At 38.4% G+C, this 27187-nt stretch overlaps 1 protein-coding gene across 1 annotated transcript; it reads left to right on the plus strand.

Annotated features, from left to right (window-relative positions):
• Positions 1-15567: 15567 nt before the first annotated feature.
• slc39a13 (solute carrier family 39 member 13) lies at positions 15568-25880 on the plus strand. The gene is made up of 9 exons (XM_079216894.1): positions 15568-16144; positions 19452-19559; positions 19916-20058; positions 21793-21903; positions 23028-23117; positions 24326-24376; positions 24556-24688; positions 24780-24879; positions 25169-25880. Exons 1-9 carry the CDS (start codon positions 15832-15834, stop codon positions 25242-25244), a joined length of 1125 nt encoding a protein of 374 aa, XP_079073020.1. The 5' UTR covers positions 15568-15831; the 3' UTR covers positions 25245-25880.
• The last annotated feature ends 1307 nt before the right edge of the window (positions 25881-27187 follow it).

Consider the following 27187-nt stretch of genomic DNA (forward strand, 5'->3'; position numbering starts at 1 on the left):
TTGACCATTGTCTCTGATTTGCAAAAACTTCAACTTACTTACAAACAGTGCCAATAGAAGCACCATCAAGCATTAAGATGATTCTAGATAATCTTATTATAAAAAAAAATATTTATTTGAAAGATATGCTAGAATTTACAGCTCACATGCACAACAAAGACAGTGACAATAGATATTATTTTTAGTTGTGACACTGCAGACCTGAAACTGACCGACTGAAAGTGTACAGTGTCGCAAAATGACTAAAACATGTTGTTTAGTGATGTAAACAGGAATTTGTTGAGGAATGTCGACACACACACACACACACACACACACACACACACACACACACACACACACACACACACACACACACACACACACACACACACACAGCTGGAAGATAAGATGAAGGTATAGTATCTGTGTTGTAACCACACTGGATGTAAATGGAGATAATCATTATGACAGAGGAAATACTGCAACAACTCCTGGGGGGGAAATGAGTTCCACTGCTACTAAGAAAATGTGTACTTTGTTGTTCAGTAATACATTGTTATGCATTATATCATGTTTAAGGTGAGAAACAGGTGAATTGGGTAAATAAATTAAATAATAAATACCGCCATTGAACTTTGCCAGATGATTACTTGCATTAAGGCAATCTTTTTTTGTATTAAAAGTTTTCTAAAATGTATGTTTAAGTATGAAAATGGAGCATTATTATATCAAATATGTGCTAATCTGAATACATTTCCAGAACGGACATTGAATTAAAAAAAAAAAGATCATTCGTTGACATATTGGAGTCAAAGGTCTTGACAGAGGGCACTTTGTATCACTCCCAAAATCAGAAAATAATGTCTGACCCATAAATAAAAATTATAATGAACAAAAGAAATGCAATGTAACAAGTTTTCTGAAATTGGTCTGATTAAATAAGCAAAGGAGGCATTATCTAATGGTTATTTTTGGTGAATTTGAGAGAAATCTATAGATTCAAGTGTAATTAATTAAACACCTAATTGTATATTTTATATATATATATATATATATATATATATATATATATATATATATATTCTGCACATTTCAAAGATGCAGAGATAACAGTTAAAGAGAACAGAAACAGTGCAGCACAAATCTGTTTGTATATTGTTAGCGCTGCCTGTTTAAGAGGAAGACTGCAGCCTTGTGATAAGGCAATGCGCTGAAAATATTACATTCTCTGAGATTAAAATACTGAGGTTATGTTTGTCTTCTTACCGAGGTCAGTGTATTTATTCCCATGAGCACGAAGATCTCAACTACACATTAAAAACATGGTCAAATTGTCTTTCAAATACTGCTTTCATACTTTATGCAACATAGTCAGGTACATTAATCACACAGGAAGGACTTATCAAAAGCTACAAAAAATAGTTATTATCGTTGGACATAATATTAACAATAGTTGTACTGCGTGCAGATCTATCAACAACATTAATCCTCTTATGCACATTCAACGTTACATGCAGTTTGACACAACTGTAAAAAAAAGTTGCTTTCGATATTTCTGTTTTCTTGTCGGCTGTGTTTTCCTTGTTGAGTGATGGAAGACCTGAATGGCCAGAGTCTCCGTTTGAGGAGCTGTTAAAACCACACAGACTGTGGGCAACCTCGACAGGCCCCATTTTAATCACAGCTGGCTGAACAAAACTGATGACATATAGCCGACAGTAGCATTTTCCGAGAGTATTAATACATAGAGCGAGCTGCAGCACGCCACGCACTATTTCCATCACAACTATTTTCAGTAAAGGCAAAGGATAACTTTTTTTTTTGTTGATCTATTGTAGCATTGTATTGTATGTAGTGGAGTTAAAAATGGTGGAGAAACATAAAGTTGCATAGAACTGAAACACTGAAGTTAAGTACAGGTACATCCAAACTGTGCTGATGTACAGTTCATTTGATATGAAGCCCTTTATTTTAAAGAGCAAAGCCATCCGGTAAGTCAAAGAGTTACGGCAACAGTTTTTTGTTCAGATGTATGCATGCTCTTTGGGTGCAAATAGATCTGGAAAATGACAAAAGAATTATCCTACACACTGTCGATTACCTGTTCTCATTTTAGTGACGATGTTATGAACATATATCAGGTAATACTCATACAGGTAAGCAGCACCAGCAGCAGGTTTAGAAGTCTAGGTTTGATTGTTAGGCAGTAGGACTGAGGAGCTGCTTTTGTATGTTTGTTCCGACATCAAATACTTTTACACACTCTAAAAGTACCATAACATCCTTGTGTGCAGTACTTTTGTTGAGAAACACGATAAACATTTCAAAACAGCTTAAAAGAATGTTTCAGTTAAGAAAACTCCATCCTTTACCCGGCGTGGGTCAGTAGAGGTATTGACGAAAGAGATGGTCAAAATAAAATATTGATTTAATCATTGCTGCATTTTCTGCATTCAGTTCAGATGTAATTTCGTATTAACGTTATCTCTTAGCTAGACATTGACTAAAAATTAACATTTTAATCTGAGATAACTATTATTAAAATGGTATTTCTGGTTTTGTCCTCTTATTTGTTTCTGTGAAGTCAGGTTTTATACACAGATCTAAACTAGTTGCCGTCTGTTTGTCTTCCTTGTGGCCTGAGAGATGAGGTACATGCAGAATACAGGACACGCAGCGACATATTATTAAATGAGGAACTGGGAACTTGTCTTTCAGATTCAGTTCCTTGAAGGTTGCCTTTAAATGAATCCATTTACGTGTCGTATGGCCAGGATTATCCAGACCTCCATACGGTCGGTTGCCTTGTTGTCCTCCTCTGTACTGTAGGAAGAGCAACCGGTTTTAATCAAAGTTTTAAATGTTGTACTGGATGGTGACAAGAAGATGATAAAGAGACATTGTTAAAGAATGTTAGTGTCAGTATAAAACATATTCGGGTATATATGACATAATTAACAACTGAATAGTTGTGACATATTTGATGTTATTGTGGAAAACATATTAGAGACGACAGGAAACAGAAGGAGGCAGATAACACATTTGGCTTTATTACAAATCATCACAAACTGTCTTGTTTTTCATTTCTAACAAATAGTTAAAAGTAAGTGATTCATGTTAATCCCAAGGTGTGTTTCTATATGCCTTTAACTGGTCTCTTTCACTTTCTGCAAGTAGATTACAACATCATAAAAATACCATAATCCCTGACAGATCACATGCAGTGCATTATTTTCCAAAATGTTTCCATTGGTCATGTGCTTAGGAATTTACAGTGACTGTATAAGCCGTGGTGGAGTCTACCTTACTATATTTATTCAAGTACTGTAAGGTTTGGGTACTTTATTTGGGTATTTCCATGTGATAAACTGCCATTCCACAACAATCCAGAGGGAAATATTTAGACTTTTAAATCGAGATTTAGTCTTCAACAGGTTTCTATACAAACTAAGATTTTACATGAAACATACAAAGTTTATGATGAGCTTGAAAAATATAAAGCATTGCAATTCAATAGAATAAACTACCTAGATACATATGAAACACTTAAAATGAGCTCGACCTCGACTACTATTTCAAAACTACAATGCTTACATGCATCAGGAATGGCCATTTTTCTACATTGAGTACTACTTTTGCGATAATTTTACTACACAGTGCTAATAATATTTACATATATTTACTCAAATTTAGTAAAAACAAACTTTTGCTGATCAGCGGCAACTATTGCAGCAAGTATCAGGAACTGCATAATGTAGCGCAAGAATCATAAAGTCAGCATTCTAGCCAAGTAAATTAAACAGCAATGTGTTCATGTCATGCCAGACCAACTTGCTGCAAAACCTGTTTGCTGAATTGATTCTTATGAATCCAACATTTGCATTTGTGATAGGAAGAATGTGTTATCTCATTTGAAATCTCACTGTAAGTAACATTTTTAAAGCTGCGCTTTTACTTGCAACTGAGTGTTTTCATGGTGTGCTATTGCTTCTTAAATGAATAGTTTGACATTTTGACACTTCTAGATGATAACTCTTTAATTTCTCTCCAGTAAATATGAAGCTATAGCCAGCAGATAATTAGCTTAGCACAAACACAGGAAACAGCGAGCCTGGCTCTGTTTAAAGTTTTTAAGTTAAAAGTTAAGTTTAAAGTTCACAAAATATGTCAACCAGCACCTATGAAGCTAACTTAAAAACATGTAAATGGTTCATCATTAGTAAAATAATAAAATTGTAAAAACAGCATGTTGTGGGCGATTTCTTGGCCTGCCTCAAAGGATTTAAAACGTGTTAGTGAGCTTTAAAAGTGTTGGACGACAAACATTGAACAGAGGCCAGGCTAGCTGTTTCTTCTAGTTCCAATATGTGTGCTAAGCTAAGCTAACCAATGCAAAATACCAAGCCAATACAAAAAGCACTAACTATGGCAGGAAAAACTATAAAAGGGCTAAGGCAATGTATTGCTTCACGCTGAGCAGGTGTCCATGTTGTTGTGTCCACCAACAGTTACTGAATGGACCACACTCATAAACAACATGTCTCACGAGATATACAGTAGAATCACATTTGGCAGAGTTGTTATATTAGTTTTGAAGTGTGACACACTGTGAAGTTACAAACATGTATCCTGCAGTAGCGCTGACCGAGTGCGGCTTTCTGGTTTGGTACCGCCACAGGGTGTAACTGAACGCTTCACAGTTTTTCCGTCTGAATGCAGTCTCAAGATGCATATCGTTGATGGCCGAAGCCCTCACAGGCACGCAAACAGTTACATTGGCAGCTCTTACTACACAGTCACATACTGTGGCCCCTCAAGACTGTGGGCCTGCTGTGTGGAGGTGTCAATGTTCTCATCACTATCTTTGTGTGCACTTATTTTAAGAGGCTACTAATATTCTGAAGGAAGCACTGTTGGTACTGCTACAGCTTACTTAACTCTTCAAAAGCAAAAGGATTAAAAACGACAGGTCTTTACTGTGGTCTTTCGTGTTAACTGGTTGCAAGACAGACCAAAGTCAGAGTCATTTCCCAACAGTCCTGGATACATTTATTGTGCTGTTATACATATTTTTCTGCTGACATTCAGAGTTTTTCTCAGAGATGGAGTCTCCCTCGACTCAGTATCATAAGATTCACAGCGCAGGGTCACAAGATTGTGCCAGCACAGCCTCACAGAGGGGAATGACGCGCATGACCACTGACTGTGGAAAACAGGATACAGGCTACGTCGCAACAGGATGTGTTGCACTCCTCTTCTGCAGAACATCAGTTTGACCAGAATGACTGCAGGTTGATGTCCACACTCTGTAACTCTTGTGGCAGTATCAACATTTCGTAATCGTTTTCGCTCAACATTTCTTCTAGTAATTCAGTTAAAAAAGAAAGGTTTTGTCTGAAAGAAACACATGTAGGCTGTACTATTCTTCCTATTAGATGCGTAGCTATAGATAATTACTCACTTTAATTGTGTACAGCAAAAAACAAATAAACATTGAAGCATTCAAGTTAGTATGGAGTATGAGTCTTCTTTTTTTAAACATTAACAACCAAGCAAAATATAACTGAAATAAACATTTGTTGTTGTCTGTGCATTTCAAGTTGACACAATATGTTTTTGCCTTGCATATTATGGACAAAAATGTAAAGATTTAAATTGCCACCCGTCAAGTCAAACAGTTGAGAACCCACATTTATATTGGCAGAAGCTCTATCTATCTATCTATCTATCTATCTATCTATCTATCTATCTATCTATCTATCTATCTATCTATCTATCTATCTATCTATCTATCTATCTATCTATCTATCTATCTATCTATCTATCTGTGTTTATATCTATCTATCTGTGTTTGTATCTGTGTTTGTATCTATGTTTGAGTTAGGCAGTATATTATTAATATACTTTATTAAACTAATTTAAGACTTGCATGAATTCTTACACAAATTAAAACAAAAGCAAACAAAGAAAAAAATGTCTAAAACAAATAAATATAAGTAGTACATATAAGTAAATACTTTAAGTAAACTGTTTCTCAGATTTATCAGCACAAAAACTCAACACTATACCTACAATACACAAAGTTACACTAAAACACCATCTTTACAGTGTGTTTGTATAAGGAAAGTCAGGAAACGCCCACAATCTCACTCAACAACCGTCTTACCGTCGCGTCTGCACAACATCCAGTGATGAGCAGTAAAGATGTCCACGGCGGAGTTGTTGAACTACTGGAAGCAAATTGCCAAAGGTGGTTGAAAAATGCAGGCTTTCTATATATCTCTGAATTAGCAGGGGAACTAAAAACTTCCTTAATTCTACCAATTTAGGTTGGTACCATGAGCTTCTTCTTCTTCTCCTTCTTCTTCTTCCTTATTAAAACAAGAAGGTGACAAACATTTCCTACAAACCACGTTTTTAAGGCTGTGAATCTAGTGCGAACTCCTGGTGCCGATGAGTTCAGTGCATTTGGTCACATCTTGACATCTTCAGTCTAAAGACGGTGAATAATATTCATAATGCTTTGACACAAAAACCATCACACATTATTACACATTTTATTGTGATGTGTAAGGTAGCAAGTATCATACCACTTCACTGACATTTATGTTACTAAGCATTATAATATTTTACAACCACTGTTAGACAACAGTATGAAGTGGGTGCTTTAAGTGACATAATAAAATATATCTTGTGAGGATTAGGCAGATTATAATACACTACGAGCTTTTAAAATCACTACAATGTAGTCATTGTTTCTTTAAGTAGAAGAAACAACATCATTAAATCTAAAATGTCAGTGAGTGACCAGACATTATGAAGTATTAATAAACTTGACCTTATAAGTCATTATACAATGTTTTATAATGTGTTGTTCTTGATGAATAATTATGAATATTTGAGTCCTTTGAATTATACAGTGGAAAAAGCATATAACAATGTGCATATGTGTATAATGTATTTTAGACATAGAAAGTGTTACAAAATATTTTTGTAAAAGAGTGTGGGTGCCTTACAATTCCAAGTGATACATGTTGCATGTAAACATATTTCAACAGAAGTTTTGTCACACTTTGAATTCAACGGCTACAATAACTTGTTTCCCTTCACCAGCTAAACAAACACCACCCCATGTATCCCCTTTACTTCACTTATTTCAACAGAAGACACTTGCTATCATTTATTAATTATATTTACGAAAGCAAAGTGATAGAACGTCATATATTTCATGACCGAATTTACAGAATTGTGAAACGAGGCATGCACTTGGGTGGGACTAACAGAATCTATTTTGATAATTGTGTGATGAGAAGTGTCACAGCAGATGTGGCATCCCTGTGCTATATACAAAATAACAAGCATTCAGATCCAATCATTCATTTCCATTGGATCTCACTGAACAAATGAGACGAGCTCATTGGGAAAAACGAAGCATGCCGCTTCAGTATCATGGTACCATTTTGTGTCCAGACCAGCTTCTACAAAAAGAAAACCACCTTTCATCTGCAGGCGCTGCAGGGTGACAACATGCACATAGAGTTCAATTTAAATACATGTTTTTAAAGCTACTGAAATGTTTGCTCAAACACAATGCATTGCAAAGAGCTTTTAGAAGAATACACTCCAACTCATCATGATTACAAATCATGTAAACATGTAAGCAAACCTTTTAAAAGAATAAAATGTGCATGCTATATGTTTGTTTTGTTCACTAGAATGACTGAACAATAAACTGTTGAGAACTAAAGTGATCTTGGTAAACATTATCTGATGTGACTGTGATATTGCCCTATATGCATAGGACATTGGCAAGCTAACAATGAAAACAGCGGAATTCCGGTACAGAAATTAATGCAAATTGAATCTAATTCAAAAAATAGAAGCACATGTGTCAGATGATTTATTGTATATTGGCACCTCTGCAAGGTTCATTGCAGTGTGAGCCTTAAATTACCAGAAGATGGAAGAAATTGTCACTTGAATACGCAATGCAATTTTACACCACACTGTATGGGCTGTCAACAGGCACAACATCATCAGTGAGCCTGACAAGCAATCCAGCAAGCATCTGGTTGCATTAGGATAAGGTTGGTTCCACAAGTGGGCTTTTATTCTGTTTGACGTCCGATTCTTATTTACAAAAACACGAGAAATTTACATTGCATATTTCAGTTCTGTGGATAGGCTGTCCACAGAATGGGCCTATGCTTCCTGGCTGATAGTCACCAGAGGTTTCAGTGGCCATACTGTGTTTCACAATGACATGGAATGGTCGCTTGACATGCCTGTAAGGGGACATCCAGCCTTCTCACTTCTTATTCCTGATTCCTCATTTTCTCTGGACTCTAACTATCCAACTATCAGACAAGGCTGCGGGTATTATTAGACAAGGGTGAATCACAAGGCGCACGCATACACACGCACACACACACGCACGCACACACACGCACACACACGCACACACAAGCTACTTTTTTCAATTATTTACACGACGCAGCACAATAGTAGCCTAATCTGTTGTCTCAATCTATTTTAATAACATTTGAGTTTGAGAATATCTTTATTCACAAATAACATATGCATAAACACACAAATGTACCCATAAAAGGCTTTGGGTCCCTATTGCTCAAGTCAAACGAGGATGACTCAGTGCAGATATTAATCATGTTTTTTGGTTGTTATCTTCACATCTGACTGTGCTAAGTTTGCATGTCAGAAACACAGTTCTCAAGTCTATTTAAGTTGACAACTTCAATGTTAAAAACAGCAAGCCTCAAGAACATACGCCAACAGGTTTTTTACAGATGATCTAGAATGTGTCATGTAGTCTTACTTCAACTCAGGAGAGACTGCTGACCTGTGTGTTTAGCTACAAGTGAAAAACAAGTTGAAAAAGCAGATGTAATTGTTGTGGTAATATAATTACATTTGTTTTCTTGGCTGCTGTCAGGGCAAATGTCACATGATAATTTATGCAGTGAACTCCTGTCACATGCACCACCTGCTGGTCAGGCCGTTAATTAAGGAAATGTATCGTACTGTTGGACCTTACTAGAGCTGAGGTGGGGATATGGTGCTGACCCCCTCTGGACCCAAACATGGGTGCAAAATGCATGTTGTGGACCTTGACAGACTGTATATTCAAAAACTCAATTACTTTGAATGATTAACCATTTTCAAACTGTTTTGGTTTGAAAAACGGTTTGAGAAAAGATGAAAGAAGAAGTAAAACTACTAATACGTCATTCTTAAAACTACTGTGCTAGAAGTAAATGTCTTGGATTCATTCAAAATCTGACCTAAGTAAAAGTACAACAGTAATGTAAAATGTACTCATTTGGCCAATAATGACACTAATATATTGTAATTTATGATATTGTTAGTTTGTTAATACTGGTAAAAATATTTTATTTATTGTTGCAGCTACTTTATATCCAGTTTGGTAGATTTGTTTGAGTGGCTCCCAACCTGGGGGTCAGGTCTCTTTCAAAGGGGAGCAAGATGATTGGGTGAGATTATTAATGGGGTAGGATGGAAGACAAAACAATGTTCTAATACACACATCAATATCCACTTGTTGGACTTTTCTCCGATCTTTGCTTGTTTTGACTCATTAGATAAGTTGGATCAGGTATTTAAAGTTACTTCAAGGAACTCTCCTTTTGTGTTGATTTTGGCGGTCCCTGTGGACGTAAGTGGGAGGGTTTCTGAGCATCAGAGTCCCTTTAGAAAACCTCTCACTTTACAGCAGAAGGGTTTGACAGTCAGCCCCGCTCAGTTCTGCTCAGAGGATAAATGTCTCTTTGATGGAACTCCGAACAACGTATAGACATGTGAAACATGACCAGAAGCCCCATGTAGGTTTTTTAAGTATGGGGTCACAACCTATAAAGGTTGTAAACCAGGGGTTCAATCTTTGACAATGCATTGATTTGTAAGCTCATCATATCTTTCTTTATGTAACATCTTAATCTGCAAAATAACTAACAACTCCAGCTGTCAGATATATGTCATGGAGTAAAACACTTTTTTTTTTAATTTAGTGAGTAAAACTATGAATTGTAAATACTGAAGTAAAAATACAAGCATGCCTTCACATTTGTAAAAGCTATACCTTCACATATATTATTTTTCCATTATTATTATTATTTGTCTTTTGTATTTGGGTTGTTGTTATCAAACAAGGCAGAAATACAGTTCATCACTGAAACAAATCTCTATATTTAAAAGGTGCACAGTTAATTTTTCAGAGTTCGAATGCAAGTTAATATAATTTGTTACGTTTAAACCCCCTTCGATATAAGAGTTTCTGGCTCAACACACTCTTCATGAAAGCATGTTAACGTCACACTTGGCTAATCCCAGGGTCTATCTAACTATTTGTGTGTTTACATGAAACAGATGCTTAAATAATGTTTGAGGGAAAAAAGAAAGGGTTATGTCAGTGATTCCCAGAACTGAAGTTCACTTTTTTACCGCAATTGTTTACATCCTCCAAGTTAGTGCACTCTCGGCCGTCTTTCACTTACGCAACCTATATACACACATTGTGTAATCCTGTCAAAGGTCATATTCAACAACAGCAGGGTCTTCTATTGGGGCCATTGAGGACACCATTGATGATATGCCTCGCTATTGTCAATATTTGGGGTGGTGGAGGGGGGTTGTCCCACATGGATGAAGTTCAACATGAATGCATTTTTAGATAAATTGAAATAAACAAGTTTTGCAACCTCTATTTGCCACTGACTGCATCTACTATGGCTGATGATTACAACTGTGAACTTAACAGAGTGTGTTTATAATGATGATATCCAATCCTGGGCCCCGTTCTTCGTACCTCGCTAACTGAGTTAGCCGGATACTTTTCAGGATAAGATTACACAGGTCAGGCTTTTCGGTTCCACAAAGCAAGTTTGGCAAAATCACCATAGCAATACATCCAAAAACTTGAACCTGCTCCAGCGCAGGCTAACTGAAATTCACTGGATAAGCTGGCCACTCCCACCGGACAAAAAAGGCAGCTCCCTTCCTCATTGATGAAGGAGCGATATTAGTTTTATAGGGAGAGAGTTCTTCCAGATCACCAAGATCCGTTCTCACATCCTGATGACTTCCTGTACGAGCGCAATCGATTCTGCCGACAAGGAATCATTTATTTACGAGACCTTCTCGAGCCGTACATTGAACACCACACAGTGCAGCTGAGCATTGACCCTCTCATAGACTGTATGCATATACTGGATCACAGACTGTATGCAGCCTTGCACTTTTTTGAGAGTGGTACATTTCTGTACAGTGTCGGCGATGGCGAGAACATCAGGAAAGCCACTGCAGGCCAGACAGTGTTACTAGTACACCATAATTATTGTAGAAAATGATTAAGGTGGACTCATAATCAGAATACAGAGAATCACACACAATTTATTTTCACTGCTTCAATTGATTGAATTTCTGATTATGAATAATACATACATACTGATCCGCCCATACACATATTCAAACTCCTAGTTATATGGTAATCTACACATACATGTATATACACATATATAGTACATGATACATACTCAAATACAGTACATATATCCTCATAAGTATTTATTAATTTGTATCAATTAGATACTCTTTGGGCTTGCTTTTATCTACTTATTCTGAAAGCCTACTGCCAGCAGGCACATTTAAAGAAATATAATCTGATTGATTGGGGTGATGATGCGCTTCAAATTAGCCGATACATTTCCCCAATACTTACGCATTTAACTTGTCTGATATTTTGTCATGCTTATGTCTAGCCATCGCAGCGGTGGTGGTGTTATGGTGCATACAGCAAAGGTTTTGGTGTGAAATGCAGCATTAGACTTTGTCATGATTATGGTCTTCAAATGGACTTCAAATGCGTTCATGATCATCTCCTGCTCGTCAGCGGAGAGAAAAGAGGCTCTATCTCTGAGTTTATTTGCCATTGTACTGCTAGATAATCATGGTTTCAGTGGTCGACTCTTCCCCCTTTTGAAGCAGGACGGGCACGCACGTCTGGTTCGACCAAGCTGTGACAGTGTGACAATAGTTACACCTGTATTTTCCTACTGTGCCATGTTAAAATGTGTTCTGTGGAAAAGGCCAAGGCAATTAATATGAGATATGACTTAATTCATCTGAAAGGACATGTTTGTGTATACATAGTACAGCGTGTTGTATAGACAGACAGGGTATAATAGAACAAATGATGGTGCAGCTTCTCGTCAATGTTGTCCTCAGGGACCGTCTGAGTAGACTGTTGTTGTTCAGTATGATACCTGTTGGGAATTATTAACACAATTAGTGCTAAGCTACTAATACACATTAAGAGTGAGTATGAATTAACTGGAGTAAAGGAATCACACACACACATTTGGAACAACATATAGGACTGGGATATACAACTTTCTTTTAAATTCCCTAAAATTAACCCAGTTTTCTTATGCTGCCATTTCCAATACAACTAGACTGGCCTTAAAATCCCTGGATCCTTTCTGACTGTGCGCGTCAGTTGTGCCTAAATTTTGAACATCACATACTGTATTGTCAGCTGGTGTGTACGAATGCGTTTTTGGGTTTATCATCTCTTTTTTTTTACCCACCAAAATAATAAAATATAACAAAACTCTCCTCCTGGATGTGGAGTTGTTGGGGCAAAATGTTACGTTAACGTTACTTCCTGAAATCTTTGGTGGGGCAGGATCCACGTCCCGTCTCTCCTCTCCTGTTTACCGCCCCCCCACCCCTCTTCTCTCCAGCATCCTGACACGTGGCTGTTTGGGAGAGTCGTGGTGACCGACAGTTACTCCCGAGCTGCAGCGAGCGGATCCCTGCCTGCAAGCTGGGAGACTTCATCAAGCCTGGATGGCAGGGACACACTGGTGCGAAGCTTGCAGAAACCACAAGGTATGCACACGTTACAATGTCACATTCACGTCGTTGTTTAGTGTTTTCCGGGCCCGAACGTCCGCATTTAACTTACTCAACCTGCTGCTACTTTGTTGCAGTTTTGACCGTTTTCGTTGATTCGCCGTGATTGCGCGTGCGAGCTAACATCCGTAGCTGTGAGCGGACGCTAACTTCCGCGGCTGTTGACCAGCTAACGTTAGCTTGCTGACTTTTGTTAACAGAGTTAACGCTACCCTAGTTCAGTGTACCGTTGTCAAAAGCGCAGTTTTCAGTGGGACGTTAATTCTCCGCAGTGTTTATCACTGCTTTATAGTTTGTGTTTTCTGTATTTTACGTGAGGTGACGTCGGCTGTTTCTATTTGTGAGTGAACTGATTTATCACCTGTGCTGCTCACTGACAGGGACACGATGAGCAGCAGATGCTTTCAAACACTTATTAAAAACCTGATGTTACATTCTGTCGCAACAATTAGCTCACAAGACGACGCACAGTTGCAGTGAGGTTGACGTTACGTTAAACTTTTCTGCGACGGAGGGAAAAGTGCCAACAGGAAACGCGCACACTGAACTCTGCTACGTGTCAATGCTTCCTTCCCTGGCGAAACTTTACTGTTTTAACACTACTTGGCATGTGTTGGCAGCTGGTCATAGCAACAACAAGCAGTGGTGTATAAAGTACCCAAAAGCCGCAATTAAGTAAAAGTAAAGATACCTTACTTGAAAATTACTCCAGTAAAAGTCACCTATTAAAATACTACTTGAGTAAAAGTCTTAAAGTATCTGATATTTTCTGTACTTAAATATCACAAATATTTTTCTGATATAAAACGTACTTAAGTATTGAAAGTACAATTACATGCTTTTAATAAAAAAGCAAAGGGTCAGAATTTTGAGAATTATGAAGTTTATTCTTTTAAGTGCTGTGGCCCCCATGACCAAGGACCAGGAGTTGTGTTGAAAATAACTGGGTTGGCTGTGATCCATCCATATTTATTATGTTCAACATAATATATTGTACCTAAGTATACTCTTGCATCTACTATAAACTTATCATCATAATTCTTCAAAAAGCAATATGACACTATGAAGGAGTTGTAACAGTGTGCTTATAAGTATGCTCATTTTGGCCGGTAACGGGCCGTGGGTCCCTTGTTACCGGTCTGTGGGTCCCCGCGTACCGGCCGCACAGAAAGAATGAATGAAAAATTAAAAAAAATCAAGGCCGGAAAGATGTTTTATTGTGAAAAATGACCGGATACATCTGTCTGTGGTTACCTCAGACAGAACCTCTGTTACGTTACTCTAAAAATGAAACTTAAAAGACTGTTTCAACTTTGTCGGTGTTCTGGATTAAAACCAAGGCAGAGTATCCTGAGATCGCCAAAAAAGCATGAAAACCTGCTTCCATTTCCAACATACTGCCTTTGTGCAGCGCGTTATAAGTTAAGCAGTAGACTGGACTAAAGGTTTAGTTAGGAGTAGACTGGACATAACGAACACACGTCAGGTGTCGTTGTCTCCCTTCTCCCTGAGGTCCGTGAAAATATTGTCTTCACATAACCGGTCCATGGCGCATAAAGGTTTGGGAGCGCTGGACTAGAGGATGTAGAGGGCAAATGCATAATATTAGGCTCGTTCGAGATGAGCCAGTTCTGCGCAGAATCGATCGGCATCTATCGGTGCGCAATGCATGCCGGTTAGATTTGTGTCCGACTTGATCCCGACTTGCTCTGATGTCATGCACACATGGTCAACGATACTCTCACAAGATCAAGGCAGCCGTCGATTTCAGAGTCAGCCGCCACAGTAGCTCTCCAACGACTGCGTGGCCCAGTGCATGATGGGAAACGCCTAGCTGTCGCCACATCAGAGCGCTGATTGGCTCTTAGATCTGACAGCAAACACCACGTGTTGTAGAAAATCTTTATTTTATGTGTAGTTGTAATACTTAACGCTGGAAAGTTGACTATTAGTCTCATGTTTAATCTTAAAACATATCTTGTGTGGTTGTTAATACAAAAGCTTAATTATACAACACACATCAAAACCAGTAGTAATGTATTTTACAGGCAGACATAAAAAGAACAAAGGATGCAGCTACACACACATTTCTACATAAATATATATTCACAAACACATATGAATAAATCCAAACGTGATCTGTAAACTACAAGTAGACAACAGTTCGGAACTAACAGGAGGTCATTTTTTCTGTGACTTCCTGTGTATACTTTGAAGGCAGCTGAAAACTGTACGACTTGATCGCAGTTTATTGTCAACGCCTCCTGCTGCGGCCGCCTGCTCTCGTCTGGATTCCAGGCGAGGCGCAGCTCTAACGAACGAGCCTAATGTGACTCGCAAGACCTGCTTCGTGGAGTCTGTGTTCCACCACAGTCCCGGATGTATTTTTTTTTTTTCTAAAGAGAGATTTGATTTTGTAGCGAGTAACGAAGGTTTCAGGGGAAATGTATCGGAGTAAAAGTACTAGTTTTCTTTGCAAAACGCAGTGAAGTAAAAGTAAACAGAAATATAAATAGTAAAGTGGAGTACAGATATCCCAAAAAAGTACAGTAACAAAGTATTTCTACTTCGTTACTATACACCACTGACAACAAGTTACATTTGTTTGGAGTTAAAAAATAAATAAATAATATGTGGGTCAAGCAAGCATGCCAGCAGGCCTATTACAGCTTCTCATTTGCGAGGATGTGCTGCTTTGCCTACCCTGATAACTGAATGCTTCGGTTTTAGACTTTTTAGTCAGACTATTTATCGAAATAATTGTGAGTAGCAGACTTAATTTCATGCTTATGTAAAATGTTCCTACATGTTTTGTGAGGGTGCAAAAGAGGCCTGTCTGTTTGAAAGTGTGCCTCTCTTGCAGCATTACTGGTTGCAAGTGCTTTTTGGACCGTGGGACCGATGAAAGGTGGAAGCTGTAGGAAGCCCAGCTGGGCTGTAGCCGCTTTGTTTATCCTAGTTACCCTGCTGATGCTGACCTCCAGGGGGGCATCAGGCAGCCACAAGATGACACAAACGTCTATGGAACATGCAACATCCTCTGCTGCAGGACCGGGCCACAGCCTGACAGATTACCTCCAAGCGAACATCTTATCCAGTGAACATTTGCATGTCTGGCTCTTGTCCCTGGTGGGCTCTGTTGCTGTTGGCCTCAGTGGGATTTTCCCCCTCCTTGTCATTCCCATTGAAGCTGGAGCAGCTCTCAAAACAGAAGGTAAGAGATGGCAACATGTAACCAAAACGTGCATGTGAATTACTCACAGTACTATACTATCACAATATTTTCCTCGTGGCAATATTGATAATACACATAGACAATTCTGTTAATGTATGGCACTTTATCAATGACGCATCATGATATCTCTGTAACTTAAGAGAAAAGACCCTTTTTTAAATTGGTTGTATAATTCTTTTGAAAAGCAGGAATTGGTCAGTACATGTCAACATGAACACAAATGGTGCCATTTAAAGGCCAAACGGCTATAAAATAACAGACTTCAGTGTTGAAAGCAGAAGAGTTCAGAGTTCAAATTTCTGCAGTTAAATAAATATTTCAACGTCATTAACCCATTATGTATGTACGTAAAATGCCAGCTCTCTAGTGACTCTGTAATAAATCTCAGCCCTCCACACCCTCTAAAGTGGGAAAAATAACCCCAGTAAATTCAAGAAGTAGTTCTGCTGGGTCTTAGTCAGTTAGTCCTTGACTCAGCTGCACCTCCTTTGTGTGTACAGTTGTCGATGGTGCACTGCCTTAAAGATTCCATGGAACGGGCACTTGTACTTCCTGGAAAGCTACTAAAGTCATGAGCTCCATTGCATATGTTTGCCTTGAAGTATAGATGAGACTAAAGGCAGAAGGATTTAAAGGACATTTTTACTTAAATATTTTTCTTTTGTAAAATTACTTCTTAATAGCAAGAGTGTTGTACTGAAAGGGAACAATGTCAAACTGTCAGTTGAAAGGTCAATAGTACCAAACCGGATAAAGATTAAATATAAAAAATACACAGCGGAAAACAAATTTAAAAAAACAAATCAAAAAAGCAGGTTGCTCTGTAATTAAAGCAATTTGGATATGTTGTCTGTCAGGTGATCATAAAATAATTCTGTGCCAATCCATATGGTAAAGGTTGAGATTAGGGCTGCAACAACGAATCGATAAAATCGATAAAAATCGATTATCAAAAGTGTTGGCAACGAATTTCATTATCGATTCGTTGTGTCGCGCGATTATTACGCCGGGCAATAAGTCGCGGAGAAGAAAAGAAAAAAGAGCACAGCAGAGCAACTGGCCGGCCAGCGTTTCTGAGATTGGAGACACGAGAAAAGTTGAGGTTGTGATGTTCTCAAAAATAGAAGATCTTTGACAAGTCGAGTCTTGGCCAATCAGCGTCTTCATGTTCCTCTAACTTGTTGTTAATGGAAGCTAGTCAGCTTGCTATCACGTTAGCTAACGTGTTTGGGTTGTGTATTGTCGTTAAAGTTTCATTATGTTCCGTTACAGTTCAGTCTTGCTTGTAAAAAAAACGTAACGTGATGAAACATGCCGTCACCCCCCGGTCTGGTTCAGTTCACGCTGTCACTCGTTAACGTTAAACCGGCACACCGGCGGATCTGGCTGCAGGTTTTTTTAATTTTTTTTTACTCAAAGTAGAATGAAGCAAATCACGTCGTTGGGCTTAGCCAACAACGTGACGTCGTGGTCATAAGAGACCCAGAATGAAAGAGTTTAAGAAAGAGGACGCTATATATGTAGCAGTACAGCTTCCCTCTGTCCCAGTATTTCATACATATTGATAAAGCAGTGTATGTAAATGCAGCCTCTGGAGGGATCAATTACAGTAAAAAGGGCTCACATTTGGCAGATGTAAAGCATACATGTGTATGTTTTTAGTGTTAGTCCATTTTGTTGTTTTAATTAACAGCTCAGGGATGTTCAAGGAGCAACCTGTTTGTGCACTTTCTGAAGATGTTTTGCACTGTCACTTCTGTTTTTGAATAAAGGGTTGGAAATGAACGCTTTTTTGATAAAAACAGTTTTTTATCCGATTCATCGACTAATCGAAAAAATAATCAACTGATTAATCGTTTATTAAAATAATCGTTAGTTGCAGCCCTAGTTGAGATAGCACTGGATACTTGGTATACTTTCACCTGCTGATCGCACTGGATGCAAAGTCAGACGGCCACCAAATTCTTTAGGATTCTTCCATTAGGGACCATGAATGTCTGTACAAATTTCATGGAAGTCCATCAAATAATTTTTACTTTAGTCTGGATTAAAATAGTTGACCCACACTGCAGCAGACAGTAAAGCACACTGATGATGCCCAGTACAACTAATATATCATCTTCTAACCATTACTTGTGGATAGCACTTTCACTAGGTTGATTTTTGTTCTTTAACCTATGTACCGGCAAAGTGCGTCTCAATTCACTTTTTTATTGCCGCATGAAAGAAACTAAGCACTTCAATAACCAGACCAGGCAGGTCAGCCTGAGGCCTGCAGCCTCTTGATCTGCTCCACCCACTGGAACTTGGCATTCCAGATGTATTTTAGGCCGTGGGGTTTTCAAGTGCAGTCCTGACCGCAGGTTGGTCGTTACTGAGGAAACTCCCAATGCAGAGAAAAGGTTCTGTGGAGCACATCATCACTGTGTGTATTAGTAGACTGAGCCAGAGACACTTTTTTTTGTGGATTTGCGTGCATCATGCTTTGCTTAAAAATTATGAATGAATTTGTTAAAACGGTGCCATTTTATATAAAAAAATAAATAAAGAGAAAGTAACCTTAGTGCTAAATAAATAAATAAAAGACAAAAAAGTCAATCACACATGAGATGAGGTCAAATAGAAATAATTATGTTAATCCGGTAGATTAGGAATGAATACAGAATATGGGCAATTTGTAAGGGGAGGGCAGGTGCAAACAAAACACAAAATCGTAACCAAACCAGATGGTGGACACTCTTCAGCAGGCAGAAACATGTAATATTCACAGCATTAACTCAGGGCGCAGTGGATGGAGCTACATATGTCAGGGGTCCAAATTTCAGTCATGGTTTCACATTTATAAAAGTACACGGCCGAACTGCATGATGAGGCGTCCTGTCAAACTCCGTCACACAGGAGACGCTCTCTCCTGTGTGACGAAGTATCATGATAAGTGTGCGGGCTTTACCCAGCATGCAATTTCATAAATGTGAAACCATGACTGAACTTTGTACCCTGTCACATAAGTAGCGCCCGCTGCGCTCTCAGCTGTATTCTGTGAAAATTAAATGATGCTCCGTTGACGCCCGTTCAATTGACGGCCGTTCTTTTCGGTGTCAATGAATCAATGTGTTTACTCGAAAATAAATACCGTGATACTGCCTGAATCCTACTAAATACCGTGATATGAATTTTTGGCCATACCGCCCAGCCCTACATGACATCAATTTGCAGTTCTTAATTAAACATAGTATGCAGTGATTACTGCCCTTTGTCTCTTCTCTCTTCCCCTGTGTTTCCTCAGCTGGTGGCCAGAGGCTGAAGCAGCTCCTGAGCTTTGCTATCGGTGGTCTTCTTGGTGATGTTTTCCTTCACCTCCTCCCTGAGGCGTGGGAGCGCTCTTGCTCTTCAGGTGGGCCTCTTTTCCATCACCACTTTTGTATTTCAATTATTTTTAATTTCTCTCACCCCTCTTAAATATACATAAGATATTTAGATTTGTTTACCTGTAGAATGCTCAAGACCTTTTCACAAACAACAAATACTGATGTCAGTAAACCTTATTTAAGAGCAGTAATTCCTCAGAGTTCATTTAGAATAAATGCAACACGCATTCAATTTTTTCCAAATGTAAATATGTCATTTAATTTATTTTGTTTATTTAATGCAACTCTTGGTTTAAGTTTTTGATTGTAGCACTCATCCATGTTGTAGCTCAGTTTTCACTTACTACATTTGCTCATTGTTTGAATCTCTCTGCCATCCTAGCTGGTAAACACAATCACTACATGACCCAAGGCTTGTGGGTAATCGTTGGCCTGTTGACTTTCCTCCTCCTGGAGAAGATGTTCCCAGACCGCGACAGCCACGAGGATCTCGCGTCAAATTCAGATCTGAATTCTATCTCTGCTGTAAGTGTTTCAGCTGAAATGATGTGAGAAGAAATGTCAATACCAGTCTTCAGATTTTAGTTTTCATAGGTATGCTTGGTCTGTTAGTGCTTGATCTGCATATTTTTTACAGTGTTTTGCTGACTTTAGCATCAGATGAGCTGTTGTCCAACCAGCCTATCAGTGATCTCTTTGAGCAGAATTTAAAACGAGAGTTTGATGAGAAAATCAATTCTACTCTCTCATCTCGTAGCGTAGTGAGGTTGCCAGACAGCTGGGGACTTTAGGATGTTACTGCGCCCGTCCAAACAATTATTTGGCACATAAAACCACAAAATCACAAACGTTTTTTGTTCAGATTGAACAAATGAGTGTCATTTTAATTGGTAAGATTTAGATTTTGTTAAGCATGGACAGAGCCAGGCTAGCTGTTTCCTCCTGTTTCAAGTATTTGTGCTAAGCTAACCAGACAGACAGAGAGAATGGTATCAATCTTTTTCGTCTAAATCTTGGCAAGAAGGCAAATAAGCATGTTTCCCAAAATGTCAAGCTATTCCTTGCCTTGATGAGCATCAACGTTGTAGTTGTTTAGAAATTATATGAAAATAGTGAAACATGAAATATGACTCTGCAATGATGACAATTAACCTTTTAACGTATGGCTTTGTTGTTGACAATGAATGGCTGGTTGCAGTATGTTTATAAAGGCGGTCTCATCCTCTCTTGTCTTTGTATTTGGGGGAAGAGGGTGGGGGGGGGGGGGGGGATGGGAATCCACGGCTCAGCTCCTCCACTCGTCTATTTATAGCGCCGGGGTGAAGCAGCTGCTTTAGCCATTTCAGTGTCCAACGGAGAGCACTCAGCTTGTAGACAGAGGCAACAATAGTGTGTGAGAGGGACAGAGGTGATACAGATTTTTGCTTTTACAACACTGTGAGTTTAGGCAAATTTTACAAAAATGTGCAAGGACTGTCACAGACTGAACTTCTTTTTACTCCAATTGGGTCATTGGTTTTGATGGATGTTTAATGTAAGAGATTCAATCGCTGTTGTATTTTTAGTTCATTTGGAATTAGGTTGCAGAGGTAATTTAGCTCCAATCTCAAAAAATCATCAGGCTTCATTATTTTCTCTCATGCTTCAATCATAGACATGGAGCAAATATTTCCTTTCCTTTACCAGAAGACAGCAGGCTATTTCCCCCTCACTTAATTTGACTATCAGTCTAAATGGCAACATAAGTGGTTTCTGAATGAGGGAACAAGGAAGTTGGCTGTTCTCGGAAAACAGAGGCTGTAGCCTGAAATGTCTCTTTTCTTTATTAAAATTAGAAACATGTTGAGCAGTGTTGAAATTAATAAGTCATCTGTAATGTCTAAAAAAATAAAAATACGCAAAAGTACACATGACTGCTTATTCCTGCATATGTAAGAAGTTAGAGAAATAATTCAACATAACAGCTGTTCTGCAGGCAGGAGGTGAAAGCCATTGACACACAGTAGGAGCAGCAATACAATGCATGTTCATTGCACTGTTCAATCCAGGTGACCATTAACTTAACTGTTTTTGGTAAGACTGGTGTGGTTTCCTTCAGGGAGACAAGCCCTTCCAAATCACTTTGTACTGATGGTGGACAAGGATGGCTAATAGGAACAGAACAATGTATTTAAAAAAAATATATATATTTTTTTTTTTTAGTTTAGAGGTTATGGTTCATGTAGGGACATGTTCTTTTTTTCTTGTTTTTCTCTACAGTTGCAGTCTATTTCAGCTTTCAGTGGAAAGGCATCACCCAGAAATGGGCATCATGCTGAGTCATGGAAATCCTCCAAGCAGAGTCTGCAGGAAAGATCAGAGAAAATCAAGGTAATTCTGACAACCAAGACATTTCCCAGTTAACAAGCCAGACAGAATTTTATTTTATTTTAATGAGACACCACTGGGGGTAAATGCTTTGCATGGGTTGGTAATGCAAGAGATGCATGTTTTGCTTCTTAAAGCCTCCAAACTAATTCATGTGGTTTAGTTCATAACCATTAACTTAGTTGGCTCAATTAAACCAAAATCAGAAAGATGAACTGGGTTTTGTAAATAGGACATCTACCGCAGTGCCTCATACATTGCATATGTATATAAGTAATACATAAGTATTTTTAATTTGTTTTACAAGATACTATTTGTAAAAAATGTAGCCTTTCATTTTTCAAATTAAAATTATTTTACATAAGTAGTTTTAGCACTCATTGCATCTCACCACATGCATTACTTGTACATGTGCAAATAAACCTTTGAATCCTTTACACTTGGTAAACACTCGCACCACTTCATTTAGATGAACCAACAAACAGCTACCATCAGAAAAGAAGGTGTGTTATAGCATGATAGTGGCATCACAGATTTGAACTGTTAATATTTGTATTAAGATTTTAAACAAAGAAATGAATTATAAAGAAATGTCCTGAAAAATCCTTTCATCTATCCATTTTCTTTAATTATCCTAGTCAGGGTTGCAGATGTTTGTAGCCTATCCCAGCAAACATTGGTTGAGAGGCAGATTGAAACTGCACAACAGTTTATTACAATAAAATTGCCCCCAGTAGCTGCTTTTTCTTTTCCGGAGACGAACGGATAATTTACTGCCTCCATTTTAAAGGGGTCAGAGTACAAAGCAGGGAGTAAGTTAAGATGACACCAAAAACAACCAGGATTGTGTCCTGAAAGAGACTCACTGACTGATAAATGATAAGATTCCTCTGTTGTTCTCCTGAAGGTTACCTCCTTCTTTTCCCCGTGAAAGGGTTTCTGTTTTTTTGGGGGAGTTTTTCCCGATCTGATGTGAGGTCCTGGGACAGGGATGTCATATGTGTACAGATTGTAAAGCCCTCGGAGGCATTGGGGTATACAAAATAAACTGAATTGAAAGATTCCTGTTGACCATACTGGTTGTAGTTTTGACTATTTAAGGTTAACATTGTGTTTGTGTGTCACAGACATGTGGATACCTAAACCTACTGGCCAACTGCATTGACAACTTCACCCATGGACTGGCTGTAGCAGGAAGTTTCCTGGTTAGCAAAAAAGTAAGCACTCTCATCACAAAAAAAACGGTTATATTAGAATGTTTGTATTTCTCATTCAAATGTGGTTTACACAAAAGACATTTGTTTGTATTGATGAAGGAGAGCACCCACATTGGTGTGCTTTATGTTGCTCATATGATTTGGCATTATTAAAGATAGTCTAGAGTTTGAGGCCTATAATAACTCTTGTGAATTTGGACACGCAATATAACACCTCCTTTTGTGAGTACAGTGTTTGGCAGCATATGCAGGCTCGACCGGCCGAGCAGCAGACCTTTTTATCAGCAGTCCCGCAGTCTTAAAAGTGGACCGCTCAGTGGACCTTCATTAAAACAAACCTTTTCATTTTGCCGCATCATCTGACAGGCTTGATCAAAAAGCCGCACTTTAAAGTGCAGTACATGTATTTGCATCGCTTCAGTAGGTTAGTTTATATTTGTAGCTGTGGGAAAAGAGTCCAGCTGGAGAGACATAAGGCTAGCAGCATGAACTATGGATCAATGTGCCAGAGAGGAAGTTCTCAAACATACACATACAAGACATCTCACCGGTGTGTTTTGTTTACTCCCTTGCACATTTATCACAATGTGACTTTGCCACGCAGAAATACTGTATGAAAATGATCTGTATCAATTCAGCATTAATTAAATATGATTAATTGTCAAATATTAATACATTTGTTTTACTTACTATAATCAAGTATTTGACTAGTATCTTCCAAACAATTTTATTCTTTTAAAATATAATGTACAAGAAAAAGATTATACAGGAAAAAAGTCAAAGTCATTTGGGATATGTTGTCATTATGCCAAATAGCCTTTTGAGTTTGTTTTTTTCTACTCATCTAACGGTAACTGGTTTGAGCTTTGCGTTCACTGACATGGAGATATCCAATAGCCGCTCATCTACATATCATGTGTGTATAACTACACTTAGTATACACTTGATAGGTCTTTTCATGCTCTTCATGAAGGATTATAAACACTTTAAAAGACTTTAAGTTGTCACAGTTTCACAGCTCTTTAAGCTGCTCAAAGTTAGTACTTTATCTTTTACATTTTCCCTCTTTGCACTGCAAGCTTAACTTATAGAGCTTATCACTCAACTCAGGTGCTGTCAAGGATGAATGTGTCATACATTTTCCCTTTTGTTACTACAGAGCACACACCAAGTAAGACAAACCAGTGTAAATTAAACTTTTCTTGCAGGTCGGGTTCCTCACCACTTTTGCTATACTGCTCCATGAAATCCCCCACGAGGTGAGATACAGAGTCCTCTAAATTATATATAATTTCTAAATATACACATTTGAGGTTCAGTTGAAGGTTTTATGTTTACATAGAAGAAGGTGCATAAGAAGAATCAGACTGCTGGAGGGCTTGGAAACACGCTAAATGTTTAGCCAATCCTCTGCTGTGGGAAATGTCCCCTTCTGCAGGTGGGAGACTTTGCCATTCTGCTGAGGGCCGGGTTTGACCGGTGGAGTGCCGCCCGCATGCAGCTGTTCACGGCGCTGGTCGGTGTCTTGGGAGCTTGCTTCGCTCTGTGCGCTCAGTCACCAAAAGGCACAGGTAAGAATCTCAATATACTGCGCATACACTCAAACCATTTTACTTTATTTTTTTTTGAGAATGATATACAAGTTTTTCTGACCATTTCTAGAAAATGCCACTGCCTGGATATTGCCATTCACCTCTGGAGGCTTCCTCTACATAGCCCTGGTGAATGTGGTGCCTGACCTGCTAGAGGAGTCCAGTTTAAGGTATGCATCTTTGTGTGTGTGTGTTCACATTACAAACACACTAGGGGGCCACTTATTAAAACATGGCTCTGTAGTGCTACTAGTGGCCAAGGACTCCACAGGGTACCTTTTTTTTTTTTTAACGTGTTCTGCATTGTTGGAGTTGAGACTGTGGTGACGATGTAAGAAGAATGTCTACAAACAGACATTTGCTTGTCTTGTTCTGTGGTGTGGAAATGGGCAGATGGCATTTTCTTGCATGTCCTGGAGTCTGTCTGAATCTGTGCCCTTTGTTGTTTTTCTCTACCAGGCAGTCAGCACTGCAGATCCTGCTCATTTTATGTGGCGTGGCCATCATGGCCGTGCTCTCTGCCATTGTTAATTGAATATGGAGAAAACCTCTCTCTCTCGCCTTAACCAAACACTAAAACTAAACATTCTCCACCGGTACCTCTTATTCCTGGAAACCTTTCATCATGTTACACTAAAACAAATATCTGACAGAAGAACTTTATGGATGAAGACCTTCTTGATCTGCTGACAAGACATTTGTGCAGACACTTTAAAAATGTGCCAAACTAAAACATCAATGGAATTAAGACGGTTTGTATGGATCTTTGTTACCAAATTGTCTTATATCGTTAATCAGACAATCATGTTGTTTTGCACATACATTTACACAGGTACTCCTGATGTACCAGCTCAATAGAGAAGGTATTATTAGACTCTACAAGGACATCCTTCTTTCAAATGTATTCAACACTAAATTGTTTTAACATTGTATATAATATTTTTCCTGATGTAGCTGCTGTATATTTATTGAAAATTAGACATGCAACCTATAGTTTTATTAGATGTCCACCACCGCCACTCAATATTTTTGTCTTGAAATATAAGTGCCAAGAAGTCAGGGTGGTTTGTTACACCAGGGTCAGGTCTACAACAAAGTAAAGTTGTTGTTGTCTATTTTGTATCTTCATACACTCCAGTCTGCACCTTTTTGATCTCTGCTTGAATAAATAATTGTAATAAAGTTGAAATTAATTGAAAAAAAGATTGGTACCGTTTTTGTTAATCAGCTTTAATGTATACCGTTTCCAAGAATGCAGTGAGACTATGGACAGATGACAGCTCAAACATGTAGGACTTTTCATAGCATTACGTTTACACCCATGAAATGAATACCTTTACATTTCAGACATCCACAAAAAAACTGCTTTTTATGAACTTTACAACGAAAAGACCACACATAGCAGACAATTAGTATGAGTAACTGGAACACGGGTGTGATAATGATCTCAGGGATTAGGATATCCTGATATTGACTGGTAGGGCTGTGCGTTGTGACCTCGCTGCACAAAAACCATGAGCATATTTTTACTGCAGAGATCCTATGCCTAAAATGTCATATGGGAGTGGAGGGAGGGGGGTATTGATTGTGTTCACACTTGTCCAATTTCAACAGTCTGTTTGGCAAGCTTCTGTTGCCATAACGACTCCGCCACGGGTTGCCTTCCTTAGTCATCAGCCTGTGAGCGGCCTATTGTCTGTGGGAGCCTTCCTCGGTCACAGCACAGAAGGACAACCAACAACCGCCATGCACACTGTAGTGCAAACACATGAGTGATAAATCTTTCATTGACTCTCAGCTGTGTTCTAATAACTTCATTGTTAAATTCTGAATTAGATTATCTGATTTTGTTGATGACAAATATCAGTCATTTTGTGGTTCTGACAACAACATCCTGACACTTTGTCAGTCTTTTTGATTTAATGCCTGTGCTGAGGTCAACATGTTATACATCAACACTGAACGTCTCCAACACAATTCAGACTTTATGAGCTATATATGTGAAAACAATAATATGTTAGCCAATGTAATAATGTGGTCCTATGCTATCATTAATCAGTGCCAATAAGCTCTAACAAATGGTCTCATTTCCAGTGGCTTTAATTTAAGTCAGAAAAAGGAAAATAATGGTTTATGTGTAGGAGTTACTCTCAGTGTAGACGTTTGATTAAATTCAAATTTGTTTCAGTGACATGTTTATATTAGAGTACAGTGTTATAAGCATAATAATAAGAGAATAATTTATGTTTAACAATTAAATACGTATTTATATGGGCCTTTCTAGGAAAACAATCTAATTTATCACAGACACCTTACTAGATCTTCTTTTGGTTGATTAAAGGCCTTTGAATGATTGGCTCCACACTGTAATGAACTGCAACAGGATCTCACACTGGATCACTAAATTTCATCAGCCAACTTTAAAGATTTAATTGAATCCAATACTGACTGACCTGCAACTGATCTGAGTGAGTGCAG

This window comes from Taurulus bubalis (genome assembly GCF_910589615.1).
Source record: "Taurulus bubalis genome assembly, chromosome: 4".
Taxonomy (NCBI): Eukaryota; Metazoa; Chordata; class Actinopteri; order Perciformes; family Cottidae; genus Taurulus; species Taurulus bubalis.